Here is a 16,619-nt window from a genome sequence, read left to right as displayed (position 1 = left end):
ACACTATCAGTGACGCGAGCGAGTTAAATGCTGTATCTAATTACGGCAATTATTTCGTTTATTATTTAATTATTTAATCAGTTATCCGGTATTTAACCAGCCTTGTCCTGAGGAGTGGGCAAGGGCTCCTAAATCTGACACCACCTCATTGTACATTTAAAGAAAACAGGCCTCCAAGAAACAACATTGCGTGATGGACGTGTTTTGGCTGGCAGTGAGAAAGTGTTTTGGTTTCAACGGTGGAAGCCGTGGGTCTCTTTCTTCATTTGTTTTTTCATGCACAGAGGTTTTACAGGCTCCCTCCTGTGCAGGCTCTTTCATTCTTTTATTCAGGATGTGAAGCTGACAAGAGGATGTTTAAAGTCTTCTAACACCTCTTTTTTTCTCAACGGTTTGCCATTATTTTTCTGGTGCCCTCCAGCTTAACCCTGTCTTGGCCAATTGTTTACAAAACTCGGATTAGGGATGCTAACCTTAACGGCTCCTTAGAATTAAGTATATCTAAATATTACGTGAAATTTGTTCAACTGTGTCGACGCCTCAGGGTTATGCCGGATGGTTTTGATAGTAGGGCTGAGAAAAAATATCAAGTTTCCGATTAATTGTGATCTTCATTTGAATCCTGACATTGATCTTTTACTTTGAAGTTTTGGTTGTGTTGATTATTATATCTGTTTCATCAGTTGAACTGCATTGTTTAAACCTGTCGTTAATTGTTCAAACGAATACTTTCGTAATCTAACGCGTTTAATTTACTGCATTAGTTGAGTTTTTCATATGTAATCAAAAGAAACATTATTACTGAAAAATAACCATATACCTCAAAATCAAATCGAGAGATTGTAAATCGGAATCGAATTAAATAAAAATAAATAAATCTGTACTGATACCCAGCCCTGATTGATAGAGTTGTCTATACGTATAACATTAACGTGACCGAGATGTTACTGGCAAACTTTATAGCTAATTTTCGATTTGTCATGTTTTGCTTTTGCAGTCTGCATTCAAGGGAAACAAAGCAATAAAAGCTATTAACAATGTTTTTTTCCCTTTTCTCCCAATTTGGAATGCCCAATTCCCACTACTTAGTAGGTCCTCGTGGTGATGCGGTTACTCGCCTCAATCCGGGTGGCGGAGGACAAGTCTCAGTTGCCTCCGCTTCCGAGACCGTCAATCTGCACGTCTTATCACGTGACTCGTTGTGCATGACACCGCGGAGACTCACAGCATGTGGAGGCTCATGCTACTCTCCACGATCCACACACAACTTTCCACACGCCCCATTGAGAGCGAGAACCACTAATCATGACCACGAGGACGTTACCCCATGTGACTCTACCCTCCCTAGCAACCGGGCCAATTTGGTTGCCTAGGAGACCTGGCTGGAGTCACTTCAGCACGCCCTGGATTCAAACTCGCTACTCCAGGGGTGATAGTCAATCGAGATAATTTTGCTGACGATGTGAAATAGACCGATATCGCGATGATCTTAATGTGCTTTCATTTGGCCATTAAGTTTCATAAAGAGCGCATCAGTAGACTGGTTTCACGATCCTTCAGGGCTGCACAATTAAACAAAATAACATCAAAATGGCGAGTTGGTCATATGTGATTGTTAATCTACAAAAGTTTTTGATTTAAAGACAGAAAAACGTGGTCTGTGTGTGATTCAGAACAAACCAGTGACGCGCTGACCTGTGTGCATGTGCATGGCGACGCTCTCAGATCAGTTCACGTGCATTGTGAAATCAAAGTAATGCTGGTTCAAGCATTCACGCAATTCCAAACATTAGTAACAGTTACAAGTTAGTATGCAAATCTACAAACGCAGCACCGTATAACAGAAAAGTTGGAGATTACAGCGTTTCAGGAAATGCATAACGTTAATGTGTAAAATTATATTATAATTAGGGATGTGCGAGACTAGCCGACTAAACGGTTCTGATGCTGCTAGACGACACTGCAATTACTAGTCACTTTCACATTTGAGTCTTCTTTAAATCTGTGCATGCTTGGACGTTATTTTTCCGCTGTGCAGGCTTTTTCAAGTGCAGGATAGCCGCCTCAGGTGAGTCAAGTCCCGTCTTTCACCGGACCATGTCGACTTGTTAATTTTGCTCATCAAAAGATGTATGCTTTTGAGTAAGTAGCCTAGAAAATGGCTGTTTTAGGCAAGGAATGGCATTTCTTTAAATCTGCTGATTAGGGATGAAGGCTATTTTCAACGAGGTGCCGACTGCTTAACGGGTTAAACTATCTTTTATTCTGTGTGCACGTTTTTTTTTTTGTTTGTTTTTTTTTTGGCATTGGAACTGTTATTGGTTAACGTTCTTTACCGATCCGCTGTCATATTAATTATTTTCAACAATGTCCTGACTGTTTTAATATGTTAAGTAACTTTTACGTGGTGAATTCCGTTTAGAACAGGCGGGGTGGGGGGCCTGGGTAGCTCAGCGAGTATTGACGCTGACTGTCACCCCATGGAGTCGCAAGTTCGAATCCAGGGTGTGCTGAGTGACTCCAGCCAGGTCTTCTAAGCAACCAAATTGGCCTGGTTGCTAGGGAGGGTAGAGTCACATGGGGCAACGTCCTCGTGGTCGCTATAATGTGGTTCTCGCTCTCAGTGGGGCGTGTGGTGAGTTGTGTGTGGATGCCGCGGAGAATAGCGTGAAGCCTCCACACACGCTACGTCTCTGTGGTAATGCGCTCAACAAGCCACGTGATAAGATGCGCGGATTGACGGTCTCAGACGTGGAGGCAACCGAGATTCGTCCTCCACCACCTGGATTGAGGCGAGTCACTACGCCACCACGAGGACTTAGAGCGCATTGGGCATTCCAAATTGGAGAGAAAATGATGGAGAAAAATAACAAATTTAAACTATTTAATGTAGAGTGATCATAATGCAAGGCAAGCACTTGGCAGATAAATGCCCCTTTTCAGTGGAATTTAGCTTCAGATTTGGAATAGATTAAGTATTTTAAATGGGTCGCATAAACACTTCTTTTTTTTTTTTTTTTTTTTACTGTTTTCTGAAGGTTGTTTTTTTTTTTTTGACTAGTCGACTTAAAAAAAAATTTGTTTAAACATCAGTGAAATTAGTCATTCCGCACATCCCGAATTATAATAATGAACCTGATGTGTCCCACAGTAATAATTAGCGTTATGCAATGTTTTTAAAAATAAGGCAGTGAAGCAGCTTTGCACACCTGTTTCGTCAAAACATTTGAATTTTAAATAATGCTTTTTATTAAGCTACTATTTATCATTGTATATAGAATATAAAGTGCATATCAATGAAAATGATTGAATTTCATTCTCCCTTGTGTTTATTTAATGAAAAACGAATTATTATATTTTAATTTAATGCCTTTTAAAATATTGAACCTACTTGGCTGCAGTGGCTGTTTGGATGAAAAAAAAAAAACACGAGCCATTTTAGAGCAAATACATAATTATCAGATATATACACTACCGGTCAAAAGTTTTGCAACACTTATTCATTCTTTATTATAATTTTTTTTCTTCACATTTTAGAATAATAGTAAAGTCATTAAAACTATGGAATAACATAAATGGAACTATGGGAATTATGTTGTGATGTGTATATTTATATATGTATAAATACACATGATTTGATTAGCACATTATTAGCATTACTAACGGTTCTGTTTATAATGTTTGCAATTAAAAGAGTAACTAAAGGAGTGTTTTTCTTTTCGCCAAAGATTTTAACAGTCCTCAGGGTTAAAGGAAACAAGGGGAAATGGGCGATTATAATTAATAAATACACTATAGAGTAGAAATTATAGATAGATAAGTAATTTGTGGAATTGTATTTGGCGTATCACTGGAACAATTCAATTGGGCAACTTACCCCCAGATGGCTCAACTTACCCACTGACCAGGGGCAACCTACTCCTAACCTGGGGCAAGTTAAACCAATGGATAACATTGTTTTTAAAAAGGCGATATGCTTGTGGCGTTTTGTCACAGACTCATTTTTATATCAAGTGAAAACAGACACCTCAATAATGAAGGTAGCTCTACTCATTTCAGCTTGATTAAACTGTTTCTTGTAAAGGAGTCAACATATGAAAAAAATTGGCTCATCTTACTTCACTCATGCCTATAATTTCTGATTGTTACAAAGCTGTTATATTCATGCCCTAAGTTGTGTTTGCTATTTCCTTATTGCCCCCAAACCGAGGTGCAAACTGTTTGTTTGCTTCATAGTCTGCGAGAGGAATGGACCAAGCCGGTGTTTTCAACCACAGACAGCGCCTCAAAGGTGCTACAGATCTGCTTCAGCTTGTCTTGGCAAACACTCTCGGGTTTTTTCCTTACTAACATTTTGAAGTATTTGAGCACACCCACCTTTGTGGTCATTTTGTTGTGGCTAGACGTTACTTTGCTCGCTGTGTGCGAGGCATCTGTTATTTCCATTGGTGTGCAGTTCACATGTGAAATGCAGTTCAAGCGTCTCTAGTTAATGTGTGACACTTGTTTAACAGATGTGATTCTCCTCAGCTGGGGGGCCAAGGCCACATTTTTATTTTAGAGACACGTGACATGACCAACCTCGCAGACCTGGACCAAATCCAGCCCCTTGGAGTGGTTCCGTTGGGTCCTCGGGAATCCCAAGATGTCAGATCTTCCTGGTATCTGGAACAGCCCTGAACTGGTGGTACTTCTCCTTGGAACACAATCCAGTGGAGTCGTAACTTTTTACTTGAACTTCCCTACCAATACTAAATTTCTTGTACCACAGGGGGAGATTCGTTTCTTATAATACCTCTGTCAATCAGCCCCAGAGATTTCCACTCCATCTTTCCAGACTTCTTTGTTTCCTCCTCTTCCCTGAAAGGTTTTTGGGAGATCATTTGCACAGCTGAAATGCCTTCCACAGGGGCACAGTGCTGGTTTTCAAATTGTTTGCTTTCCAGACCTGAGAAGCTTCTGAATCCCATCAGGTTGGGAGGGCCTTAAATTGCGACCCAACAAGCCCCTCTTCGTTGGCAAGGAACGAGTTCCTTAACTGCAACGCCAGAGAGTTCTTTTACAAGCGTCTTCTCAGGTGTCACTCTCGCTTGGGTTGTCCGTCGACATAGAACCGTTCTGAAGAGTGGTGCATTCCTGTAGAGGTATTCGTTTCAAGCAGTTGTACTTGATAAGTAAAGCCTGTCGTCAACCCAGATTATGATGTCCTTTTGAAATGATTTAAATGATAATTTTAGGAAAATGATGTCTGGAGATTTATGGATTTATTAGTTTGGCTTGGTGTGTCATTTGTTTGAAAAACTCAATATTGTGTTAACCACAGAAAAGGACTCAAGGGTGTGCGTGAGGTGCAAGGCTAGTGTACACTAAAAACTTGGAAGAAAACAAGCTGAGAACCGCTAATGGTGTGCTTCAGACCACAAATGAGAAACCAAGCCAGGATTGAACGTAACTGTCTCTCCCTCTGAGGTTCCATATTAATTTAGCTCTTGTTTCCAGAACGTTTTTTTCCACAAGCCGTTCCACCTAACACTGTCTGAGACTAGAGGTTGTTTGGGTTTGGTGGCATATGTTTTTCGCTTGCTCTCTTTCCGAGCACCCTTGCATATGGTTAACCTTTGGTGGTCTCTTCGTGCCGTTATATGGGCTGGTTTATGGTTTTGGAGACATTTAATTTGGAGTTTTGGGTTGTGTTGCAACTATCATACAGTGTATTTCTTTTTCTCACGATATTGCATTTAACTCTCTTAATCCTTATTTTTTTTTATTTTTTCATGTGTGAATTCCTGTTTTTCAGTGTGCTCAGAACTGCTTCTACGAGGCGCCTATAGGCCAATTTATAGTTTTGCGGTGAACCTACGCTGTAGGATATACGTAGCTATGGGCCTACCCCTTAGCCTGACGTGCACTAGGGCTGGGTATTGACACAGATTTCAGGATTCGATTTCGATTCGCAAGCTCTCGATTTGATTTCAGTATCGATTCGTTTGGGTATATATCAGGTACAGTACATGCCAAATTCAGTTTCTATTTATTTTAGATATAATAATCAGCACTCAAATAAAAACTGAGTTGTATACAAACATTTGACATTTAAATAAGGCGGGTTTTATTTAAACTTTTTAATGAAATAATTGTTTCTACTCCAATTCGTTGTTGAAATATAAACATTTAACTTGTTTTCATGATAGATTTATTCAAATATACAATAAATGAGACATCACTAATAGGTTAACTATGAATATAATTAATATGTAATATAGTGCATATATTTAGCAAAATGCTCCCCTCTAGAGTTATTTAACTATGATAGCTAACTATTGAGCTATGGACATTGAAAGACTTTCCTGAGGTAAATGTAGGGTTACGTGACATATCGTTTACAAGCTGTTTTATTGACGTGTTTCCGCAGTTGAAACACCGATTGGGTGATTACATGAAAGCTCAAAGCTCAAATAATTGCGATTATTATATGGGAGGCGCGCTACAAATAATGTTTAGTGAAGTTTTGTTCACACATCAACTGAAAACAACACAGACTAAAAGATCGATTCTTGGGATTTAAGAATTGATATCAGTTCTTCAAAATGAGAATCGATAAAAATCGGGAAATCAATTTTTTTCAACCCGGTACTAACGCGCACCTCTCCAAACATTTAACCTCATATGGGGTCTACGAAGACCATAACAGCTGTGATTGGTCTGTTTTGTAACCAGAGACCCTCCACCAGGATGATTAAAAAGATATGTTGGGTAGCTTTGCGTTTTCTCCAAGTTTATTTTAAGATCTATGCTTCATATGACATTTGTATTTGGGCTCGTTTTAATCGGGAGCGTGTTCTGTTTGTTTAATTCTTTTACTCTGCATATATTTGGTCTGTGAGTGAAACAATATGCTTATTGCATTCTACTCAAGACCTTTCTGATCTGTTCAATGTTTTATGGTATGTTTGACAGTATAGTGTACAGTAAATAATCATATTTCATAAGTTCATAAGAAAACAGACCACTTCTCATTTGTCAGCAAATTAACAAGAACATGTTAAGAGTTGGTCTTGATGCCTAAATGCATCATAAAGTCCAGCATGTAAGCTTTAAAGCGACACATATTTTATGTAAGTCAAGTGAGTAGTTATCAATTTCATGTGTGGGGTTGTTTATTTGTGTAGCGCTTTTCACAATACACATTATTTCAAAGCAGCTTCACAGAAAATCATATTGTAATGTCTTTATTCTAATAAATGTCATAACGTCCCCATTGAACAGCTTCATTGAAAAACATCCTTGAAAATCACAAAGAACAAAAACTCCACTAGATGTTAGTTTATGGAGAAATCTGACTCAGATGGGGGAGATTAACTCCCAAAATATTTATTATTATTTTAGCGGCTTGAGAGCAAGTATACGGTATATGCCTGATTTATTTTAACTCTGCATAGCAGGGGGCCTGGGTATCTCAGCGAGTACTGACGCTCACTGCCACCCCTGGAGTCGCGAGTTCGAATCCAGGGCATGCTGAGTGACTCCAGCCAGGTCTCCTAAGCAACCAAATTGGCCCGGTTGCTAGGGAGGGTAGAATCACATGGGGTAACCTCCTTGTGATCACGATTAGTGGTTCTCGCTCTCAATGGGGCGTGTGGTAAGTTGTGTGTGGATCCTGGAGAGTAGCATGAGCCTCCACATGCTGTGAGTCTCCGCGGTGTCATGCACAACGAGTCACGTGATAAGATGCGTGGATTGACAGTCTCAGAAGCGGAGGCAACTGAGACTTGTTCTCCACCACCCGGATTGAGTTGAGTAACCGCGCCACCATGAGGACCTGCTAAGTAGTGGGAATTGGGCATTCCAAAATTGGGGAGAAAAGGGGATAAAATTAAATATATAATAGTTTTTTAATGCTACAATAATTTTAGGAACTTTTGAAGACACAAATTACATTGCTTTCATTTATTTATGAAATGTATAATTATTTCAGAAATGTTTCTATCTTCTCTTAATACACTAGCATTTTGGCTGTGTTCTCGCAGAACAATGCATAGGTTTGATGCAGAATCAGCAAGTGCAACGTTAAGTAAACGTGCAACATTTTAAGATTAGAAAGATTTAATCTGATCCCACAGATTTGGTCTCTCGTGCACATTTGCTACAGTTTCCGTTGTGGTAATCATGGTATTGTGATGCATCATGATGTATTGAATTGTGACATATACAGTATTGTATTATTAGTTATCTGTCAATATGCAACCCTAGAGCAGTGTCCCTATGCTAATTTATGCTAGTACCAATGCTAGTTTTACTTGCAAGTGACTCCCAACCGCCAATGAACTCTGCAACAGTTTTATTCATCTATTTCACAAGCATTGACTGCGATGGATGGCTTTACGTGCCTTTGTAATAGGCCTTGCGTATAGAGGCTGCTCATAATGGTCTATGTGTAAACACCACTTAAAGTACTGTGCTAAAGGAGCAGGTGTTCGAATGCAACACCCTCAGCCAAATCCTCCGTGATCCCATCTGAAGCCATGTGTTCAGTTTCTTATTGCCGACACAAGTGTACAGCGAAGGATTGCCAATGGAGAGCATCCAACTAGCTGGAAGCCAGTGGGGATAAGATGAACTGGCCTTGAGATGCATAGTGTCAAATGGAAATGATCTGAAAATTTTACATTTACAATTTTTCCCTGGTGAACTTTCCCTTTAACACCCATCCCCCATTCTCAATGCTTTGGTCATTAAAAAAAAGCCACTGGAGAATGCCGCTCAGTGTGCTAGTCCAATAAAATTGACTTGATTCTGCAGCCGCAGCTACTTCTCCTTTTATGTAAAAGCACATGCAGTCCTGCAGTGATGGGCGATATGGGATGGCTCTAACAGGCAACTGGGATTGGAGTGCGTGACTCCACAGTTCCCTCACAAACACTGTGGTCTTGTGAATTTTCAGTAACAAGACTGTAAATTCCGAGTACCCGCTGGGGAAGGGAGGGACATGACGAATGTTGTACAAGGAGGACATAAATTTTGAGTTGGTGTTCAGTTTGGGATATTGGTGGGTAGTATGACTAAATCTCATATCATGGTATGAGGAACTTTGATATAAAGTAATGGTTTATAATGCAATATAGGTCTACCTAATTTGTTGGAAATTCAATGTAACATTTGTTTATATTGTAATATGTTAAAAACGGTTATATGGTTAAATGGTTATATCTTTTAAACCATTTTATTTATCTTATTTATTTATTTATTTTTTTATTTTTTTCTCCCCAATTTGGAATGCCCAATTCCCAATGCGCTCTAAGTCCTTGTGGTGGAGTAGTGAATCGCCTCAATCTGGGTGGTGGAGGACGAATCTCAGTTGCCTCCACGTCTGAGACCGTCAATCCGCGCATCTTAACGCGTGGCTTGTTGAGCGCGTTACCGCGGAGACGGCGCACGTGTGGAGGCTTCACGCTATTCTCCGCGGCATCCACACACAACTCGCCACGCGCCCCACCGAGAGCGAGAATCACTAATCGCGACCACAAGGAGGTTACCCCATGTGACTCTACCCTCCCTAGCAACCGGGCCAATTTGGTTGTTTAGGAGACCTGGCTGGAGTCACTCAGCATGCCCTGGATTCGAACTCGCGACTCCAGGTGTGATAGTCAGTGTCAGTACTCACTGAGCTACCCAGGCCCCCTCTTAAACCATTTTATTAATAATAATAACAACAACAATAATAAAATATATTGAGTAAATATTAATAATGAATTTAATTGAATTCCACCATCTACTCAAGTTTGATAGCAAAACTACTTTGGTTTTTGTCGTCAGGTTCTACTACCGTCGGGCTTTCCTTGTAGCCTAGTTCTGATTTAGTGTGCAGACATCTCGGATTTGCATTTATGCTTTTCTTGAAAAACTCTGGAAGGGAATGGCTTTCCATAGACCATCTGTGCAGCGGAATTTAATTCAGTCTTTACTTTCTGATGGGCTGATTGTATTGTTGCGTGAGCTGTTTATAAAAATGTTGTTTGGTCAGTACGCTAGCTGAACCCATTGATTTTCAAATGAACCCAAGAACACCAAGCCACGTCAACAGAGGAATGGAGTAATTAATACGGTGTAGTTTAAGGTCCATATTGTACACGAAATTGCCATTGATGGCACATTTATCTCAGCTCTGGATTTAATTATTTGACACCCAGCAAAACGCTTATTGCAGTTCAACCAAAGCCCATAATTAGATTATCAAATTGGCTCATCCATTAGGTGCTGAATTTGCAGCAACATTTGTGAAATTAAATGGCCTCTGTGTCAGTGGGGCAGAACAGCTGTAGCAGTTATTCCCTCACCGCTTATTATAAATCTTTACTCTTAAGTGTTGTTGGTTATGAGTAATAATCACACAGAATGCTAATAGTTCTTAGCATTAAGGTTAAGTATGCCAGCCTCTCCAACACAAGACTGTTTGTGTTTATATGCAGGTATTTCACCTATGCTAGTTTTATAATTGCTATATCTGAACTTGGAGGTTTAATGTTGAGCCTAATGTAAGCATGCTTTATTTCGTCTGTCTGTTTACAATCACCGTATTGCCTATGCAAGATATTCATTTGATCTTTGATTGATTTGAAATTAATATTAAATAGTGATACACCGAGGTATCGACCGTCTATATTTATTGACCAATTACTGACCAAATTAAAACCATCTGCATATCTTTTATAAGCATGAAAATAAAGATATGAAAAAAACGATGTTTTATTAATAATTAATTAGTAATACACGTTATAAAAACACTGTGAATTCAAATGCATAATCCAGAAATAATTATAGCCACATTTGAGATATCGGTATGGTATCCATTAATGCTGCATGATTGATTGAATTAAGATTGAAATGGTAACATGGCCTTGCACGATTACTAAACCCTTAAGGCCTCGATATACTTCCGGAGATGTTCCTCTTCATTATTCGTCCAGGGGGTAAAAAGAAGTTCTAAACAGCCGAGCAACGGTATACTGTTTGTGAACGTTCAGACAGTGGCCATGCCCCTGTAGGAGGCGTTTAGAAGTGCATTTAAATATGAGGATGTAAAACCTTAACTAATGTAACATTAAAATGTGTTATCAATGACTTTAAGCCTTATTCTATGAGTAGAATTCACATGAGGTCAGTAAAAGAAGCTGTTTTAACCACTTGATGATGATTTAAAGTAATATACGTATATAGAGTAGAAAATGTTTAATTTGTCGTGTTTACATTTTGAATTCATGGCGCTAACATGCTATACACGGACGGCCATAATATGTGGCAAATACACTCTGTTATTGTAATTTATGATGACACTGATACTACTGCAAAGATGAGTGTAAAAAAGTGTTAATGTGTGTTGGTATCGGCCTATAGGTTTTTTGTTAAAATAAGTATTGGTACATTGTTACAAATAAGTATTGGTGCATCCCTATTATTAAATGAGTTGAATACACTAAATTTTTTATACTTTTTTAGCTTTCTTTTTTTTAACGTGCTTGCAACGCACCATCCCCGTTGAAATCAATGAATTTGCAGCATTCTCTGATGCTCTTCAGGCGCTCTTAAGTCTTTGTTGTAATGTGTCGTAAACGAGAGTGCTTAAATATACTTGGCAAACACAAAGGTTTTACAGAGCGAGTCATTTGGGCGTCTCACATTTGGAGCTGTAAATCGTCACCATGCAAATGTAATGCTATGAAATCATTCTAGATGTGGGAGTCCTCTAAGCATGGCTTTGATAATGACTTATCGTGATGATGATTTCATTTTCTGACTGAACGTTTTCTGAAATCTGCAGATGGAGTCTCCGGTGTCTACGCCGGCACCACCACCCCTCCACCTCCTCGCACCTGTCGGAAACAGCGACATCTCCTCATGTGAGCAGATCATGGTTCGCACGCGCTCAGTGGCAGTCAACACTTCTGATGTGGCTCTCGCCACTGAGCCCGAATGTCTGGGACCCTGTGAACCCGGAACCAGTGTCAACCTGGAGGGCATAGTCTGGCAGGAGACGGAGGACGGTAAGAGCCGGAGACAAATAGATGTCGTTTTATTACATTTTATCGCTGTTTTATTCAATATTTAATTCATCTCAGTCCAAATGAAAAGTTTTGTAGGTATGCGGGCAGTTAATTTTATGGTGTGGCATGATTGAGGGTTTAACAGATGGATCAGTTTGGTCATTAAAGTGATAGGCTAGTTCACCCAAAAATTTAAAATCATGTTTTTACTCACCCTCATGTTGTTCTGTATAACTTTTCTTTCTTCTGTGGAACATAAAAGGAGGTGATTGGCAGAATGTCAAAATTCACTTGGATTGTTTGGAGGAAAAAAGAGCAGCACTGAGTGCGAAGACCCTATTGTTCTTCTAAGGATTATTTATTATTTGTATTATTATTATTATTATTATTAGGGCACAAGCACTGAAAGTGTAAAGGCCCTAGTGTTCTTCTAAGGATCATTTATTATTATTATTGTTATTTATTATTGTTGTTATTATTATTAGGGCACAAGCATTGAAAGTGCGAAGGCCCTCTTGTTCTTCTAAGGATTATTATTTATTATTATTATTATTATTATTAGGGCGCAAGCACTGAAAGTGTAAAGGCCCTAGTGTTCTTCTAAGGATAATTTATTATTATTATTATTATTATTATTATTGTTATTATTATTAGGGCGCAAGCACTGAAAGCGCAAAGGCCCTAGTGTTCTTCTAAGGATAATTTATTATTATTATTATTATTCATTATTATTATTAGGGTGCAAGCATTGAAAGTGCGAAGGCCCTAGTGTTCTTCTAAGGATAATTTATTATTATTATTGTTATTTATTATTATTATTATTATTAGGGCGCAAGCACTGAAAGTGCGAAGACCCTAGTGTTCTTCTAAGGATTATTTATTATTATTATTATTATTATTATTATTAGGGTGCAAGCATTGAAAGTGCAAAGGCCCTCTTGTTCTTCCAAGGATTATTATTTATTATTATTATTATTATTATTAGTATTATTATTATTATTAGGGCGCAAGCACTGAAAGTGTAAAGGCCCTATTGTTCTTCTAAGGATAATTTATTGTTATTATTGTTATTTATTATTATTATTATTATTATTATTATTATTATTATTAGGGCGCAAGCACTGAAAGTGCAAAGGCCCTAGTGTTCTTCTAAGGATCATTTATTATTATTATTGTTATTTATTATTGTTGTTATTATTATTAGGGCACAAGCATTGAAAGTGCGAAGGCCCTCTTGTTCTTCTAAGGATTATTATTTATTATTATTATTATTATTATTAGGGCGCAAGCACTGAAAGTGTAAAGGCCCTAGTGTTCTTCTAAGGATTATTTATTATTATTATTATTATTATTTATTATTATTATTATTATTAGGGCGCAAGCACTGAAAGTGCGAAGGCCCTATTGCTATTCTAAAGATTATTTATTATTGATGTTATTATTATTATTATTATTATTATTATTATTAGGGCGCAAGCACTGAAAGTGAAAAGGCCCTAGTGTTCTAAGGATTATTTATTATTATTATTATTATTATTATTATTAGGGCGCAAGCACTGAAAGTGTAAAGGCCCTATTGTTCTTCTAAGGATTATATATTATTATTATTATTATTGGGGCGCAAGCACTGAAAGTGCGATGGCACTATTGTTATTCTTGGAATTATTATTATTATTCTTTTCAAGGTTTTGGATGCTTTTGGGGCCCTTAACGTGCTTAAAACAGAGTTCTCACATGTCCTGGAAAACCTGGAATTGTGCAATGTAGTTTTCCAGTCATGGAAAAGTCATGGAAAATTTTAAATGTAATGGAAAATTATTATTTGTCCTGGAAAATAATTTAGTATAATGAAACTAACAAACAAGTCAAGTCATTTTTATTTGTATAGCGCTTTTCACAACACACATCATTTCAAAGCAGCTTTACAGAAAATTGTAAAAAAAAAAAAAAAAAAAAGGAAATACACTGTCTTTGAGTCATAATAGTGCAGTTTAATAAAAAAAACATGATTGTAAATTGCGCCTTTAAAATAATAAAAATTAATTACATTTATATTTAGACCCCCCAGTGAGCAAGCTGAAGGCGACTGTGTCAAGGAACACAAAACTCCATAAGATGTTGATTAATGGAGAAAAATAACCTTGGGAGAAACCAGACTCACTGTGGGGGTCAGTTCCCCTCTGACTAACATCATGAATATAATGACAATATTACTTATGTATAGTGCAAGTCATGGTTTAAGATTATTAAACTAAGTAAGTGTTAAGGGTCAGTGTTTAAACAAAGATTGTGTAAGAACTGTAAGATTAATGACTAATGTCTTAGAAGTTCATCCTGGATTAACTGCAGAAGTTCACATAGATGCATTGTCCTTTATTAGTTGGCTGATGTAATGAAGACATAACAAACAACAAGAGGTGTTGGCAATACATGCATTTAAGGGTGAAAAACACTGCTACATCACAGCACCGCAAAAATATTTTACTATCTGACTTTTCGGCTCAGATCAATGTTTCCGTCGTTATCATACATAATCCGTAAATCTCTGTTTTGACGACTTTGACAGTTTTGTGCAAACAATGGTTATAGTTATTAAGCGTATTTATTTTCTGAATATCTGTTATTCTATTGAAGGTCTGTGTTTAGTGTCAGTAGCCTATTATTAAGAAATGTGTCTGATTGGTGTCTTGTGGAAATTACTCCATCCTAATTGACTGACTAGTTGACCAACCGTCCACATAACCCACGATTAGTCGATTTTGAAATTGTTGTTTTGCACATCCCTAATACAGTTATGTGGAGTAGGATTTTGCATTCTACACTGAAGAGGTTGTTTTTATTTGTTGCATCGCGTCACACCTGATTAGGACAAGGGCTGGGTATAGATACAGATTTCCCGATTCGATTCTGGTTCGCAAGCTCTGGATTTGATTTTAATTCCCATTCATTTGGGTATATTGCAGTCAGGTAATGCTGTTAATTATACAGGAGATCCTTCCAATAGTACTCCTAGTATTTTTACTCATTTTATTTTAGAATAGATTAGGTTTTGGTCACTTTAACTTTTTAAAAATGTGCAAATTCCATCTATTCATCAATAAATATGGTATCTTGACATTTTTAATCATGTAGAGCGAAATTTGGCCGCATATGCACATGATTTACTCACATTCTAGAGGGTTGTGCATAGAGTAAAAGATCAGTCTTGGCATTTTAAAGGAGTATTTCTGGTTCAATACAAGTTAAACTCAATCGACAGCATTTGTGGCTTCATAAAATAATTTCGACTCGTTACAGTGAGGCACTTACAATGGAAGTGAATTATCATAACATTTATTTAGCTGCTGGTTTGCACTAGTTATCCATCTAGAGAAGTGCACACTAGAGAGATAACACTTATACAGTATTTGTTTTATGTTGACATGCATGTTGCTCCCTGTACACTAATTTCAGCTTGGCTTCAGGTGTTTAGTGGCTGTCTTGCAGTAAAAGCTTATGGTGATTGACAGTAATGTTGCCGTTAGCCTCATTACACCATCCTTTTTCCCTCATAAAATGGATGTTTTTCATCCAAGACCTCTAGGGGGGTCAGCAGTCGTATGTATCTCTGCCAAACAGCTTCGATCCAAGCGTCAGGAGTGGCTCACTGTAGCTGTTAGCCATTTGTGTTTATTTGAACTATACACAAACAAACAAAAATCCTTCTGATATTTGTTAGAATGTTAAAAGGCTCTTCACACACACCAATTTTTCATCACATGTGTGCTATTTGCTGTGGAGTTCAATGTCTTTGTCCCCTCTGGGCAAGTTTTATTTTCATATTTTATAGACTAGAGGCCATTTATGGGCGAATAAACCTGAGCTAACAGTACTGTATATTGTAACACAAGCAAGTCAGGATCTGCTTTTTTTCCTGATGTCTGTTATATGAACTCGCTGCCATGCTTCCCCCGATTGTGTTATGTTACGATAATGCAGAATCGCTGTGACTGAAAATAACAGGCAAGGTCAAAATGCGCTTTGCGTCGAGCACTTTCACGTTCGCCCACATGTCCCATTAACTCCATTAGTTACGGTGCACTGTGTCACATCTCGCGCCGCTAACACAGTGACACCGGCAAGAGTGAAACATGCTTGTTCACACCACATCAAACAGTGAACACTATGTAGGGACCCTGTGAATTGCAACGTAGCTCTGTCTCTCTAGTTGTGATGATTCATTGTAAGTGATGTCTCTGCCCTTGAGCTCTTGTGGCACAGCAACCTCCATTTGACAAATGCCGAAAATAAGCCAGAGGAAAGTCTGAAAGTGCCTCTAGATAGATATGGGAATGAGCAATAAATAAAGTTTGAGGCTACAGAGTTGTTGGATATGTCTGTTTGGATGCCTGGAGGCTTTCTGAGCTCTGTAGAGAATTATGTAATGGATGGCTTCTAGGCGCTTAGTCCATCTCAACTGCTATATCATAAATAAAACTCGCATGGTGTTTATGAAGTCACTTGGCGAGGTTGTGAATGAATAAGTGTGCTTGCATGCAATCTCACACTGATTATTCACCCACAAATGAACATTCATCATTT

General features: G+C 38.1%; 1 protein-coding gene across 3 annotated transcripts in view; it reads left to right on the top strand.

Annotated features, from left to right (window-relative positions):
* Positions 1-16,619, top strand: part of znf609a (zinc finger protein 609a) — a 143,086-nt gene that overhangs the window by 105,573 nt on the left and 20,894 nt on the right. For all 3 annotated transcript variants that reach the window (XM_051689092.1, XM_051689093.1, XM_051689094.1), the window contains one exon: positions 11,816-12,038. In XM_051689092.1, the coding sequence (XP_051545052.1) occupies positions 11,816-12,038 (223 nt within the window). The remainder of the gene's footprint in view (positions 1-11,815; positions 12,039-16,619) is intronic.

Source organism: Myxocyprinus asiaticus, chromosome 46, assembly GCF_019703515.2.
Source record: "Myxocyprinus asiaticus isolate MX2 ecotype Aquarium Trade chromosome 46, UBuf_Myxa_2, whole genome shotgun sequence".
In the NCBI taxonomy this organism is placed as follows: Eukaryota; Metazoa; Chordata; class Actinopteri; order Cypriniformes; family Catostomidae; genus Myxocyprinus; species Myxocyprinus asiaticus.
The sequence above is the reverse complement of the archived record's forward strand: the minus strand, read 5'-3'. Positions and strand labels throughout refer to the sequence as shown.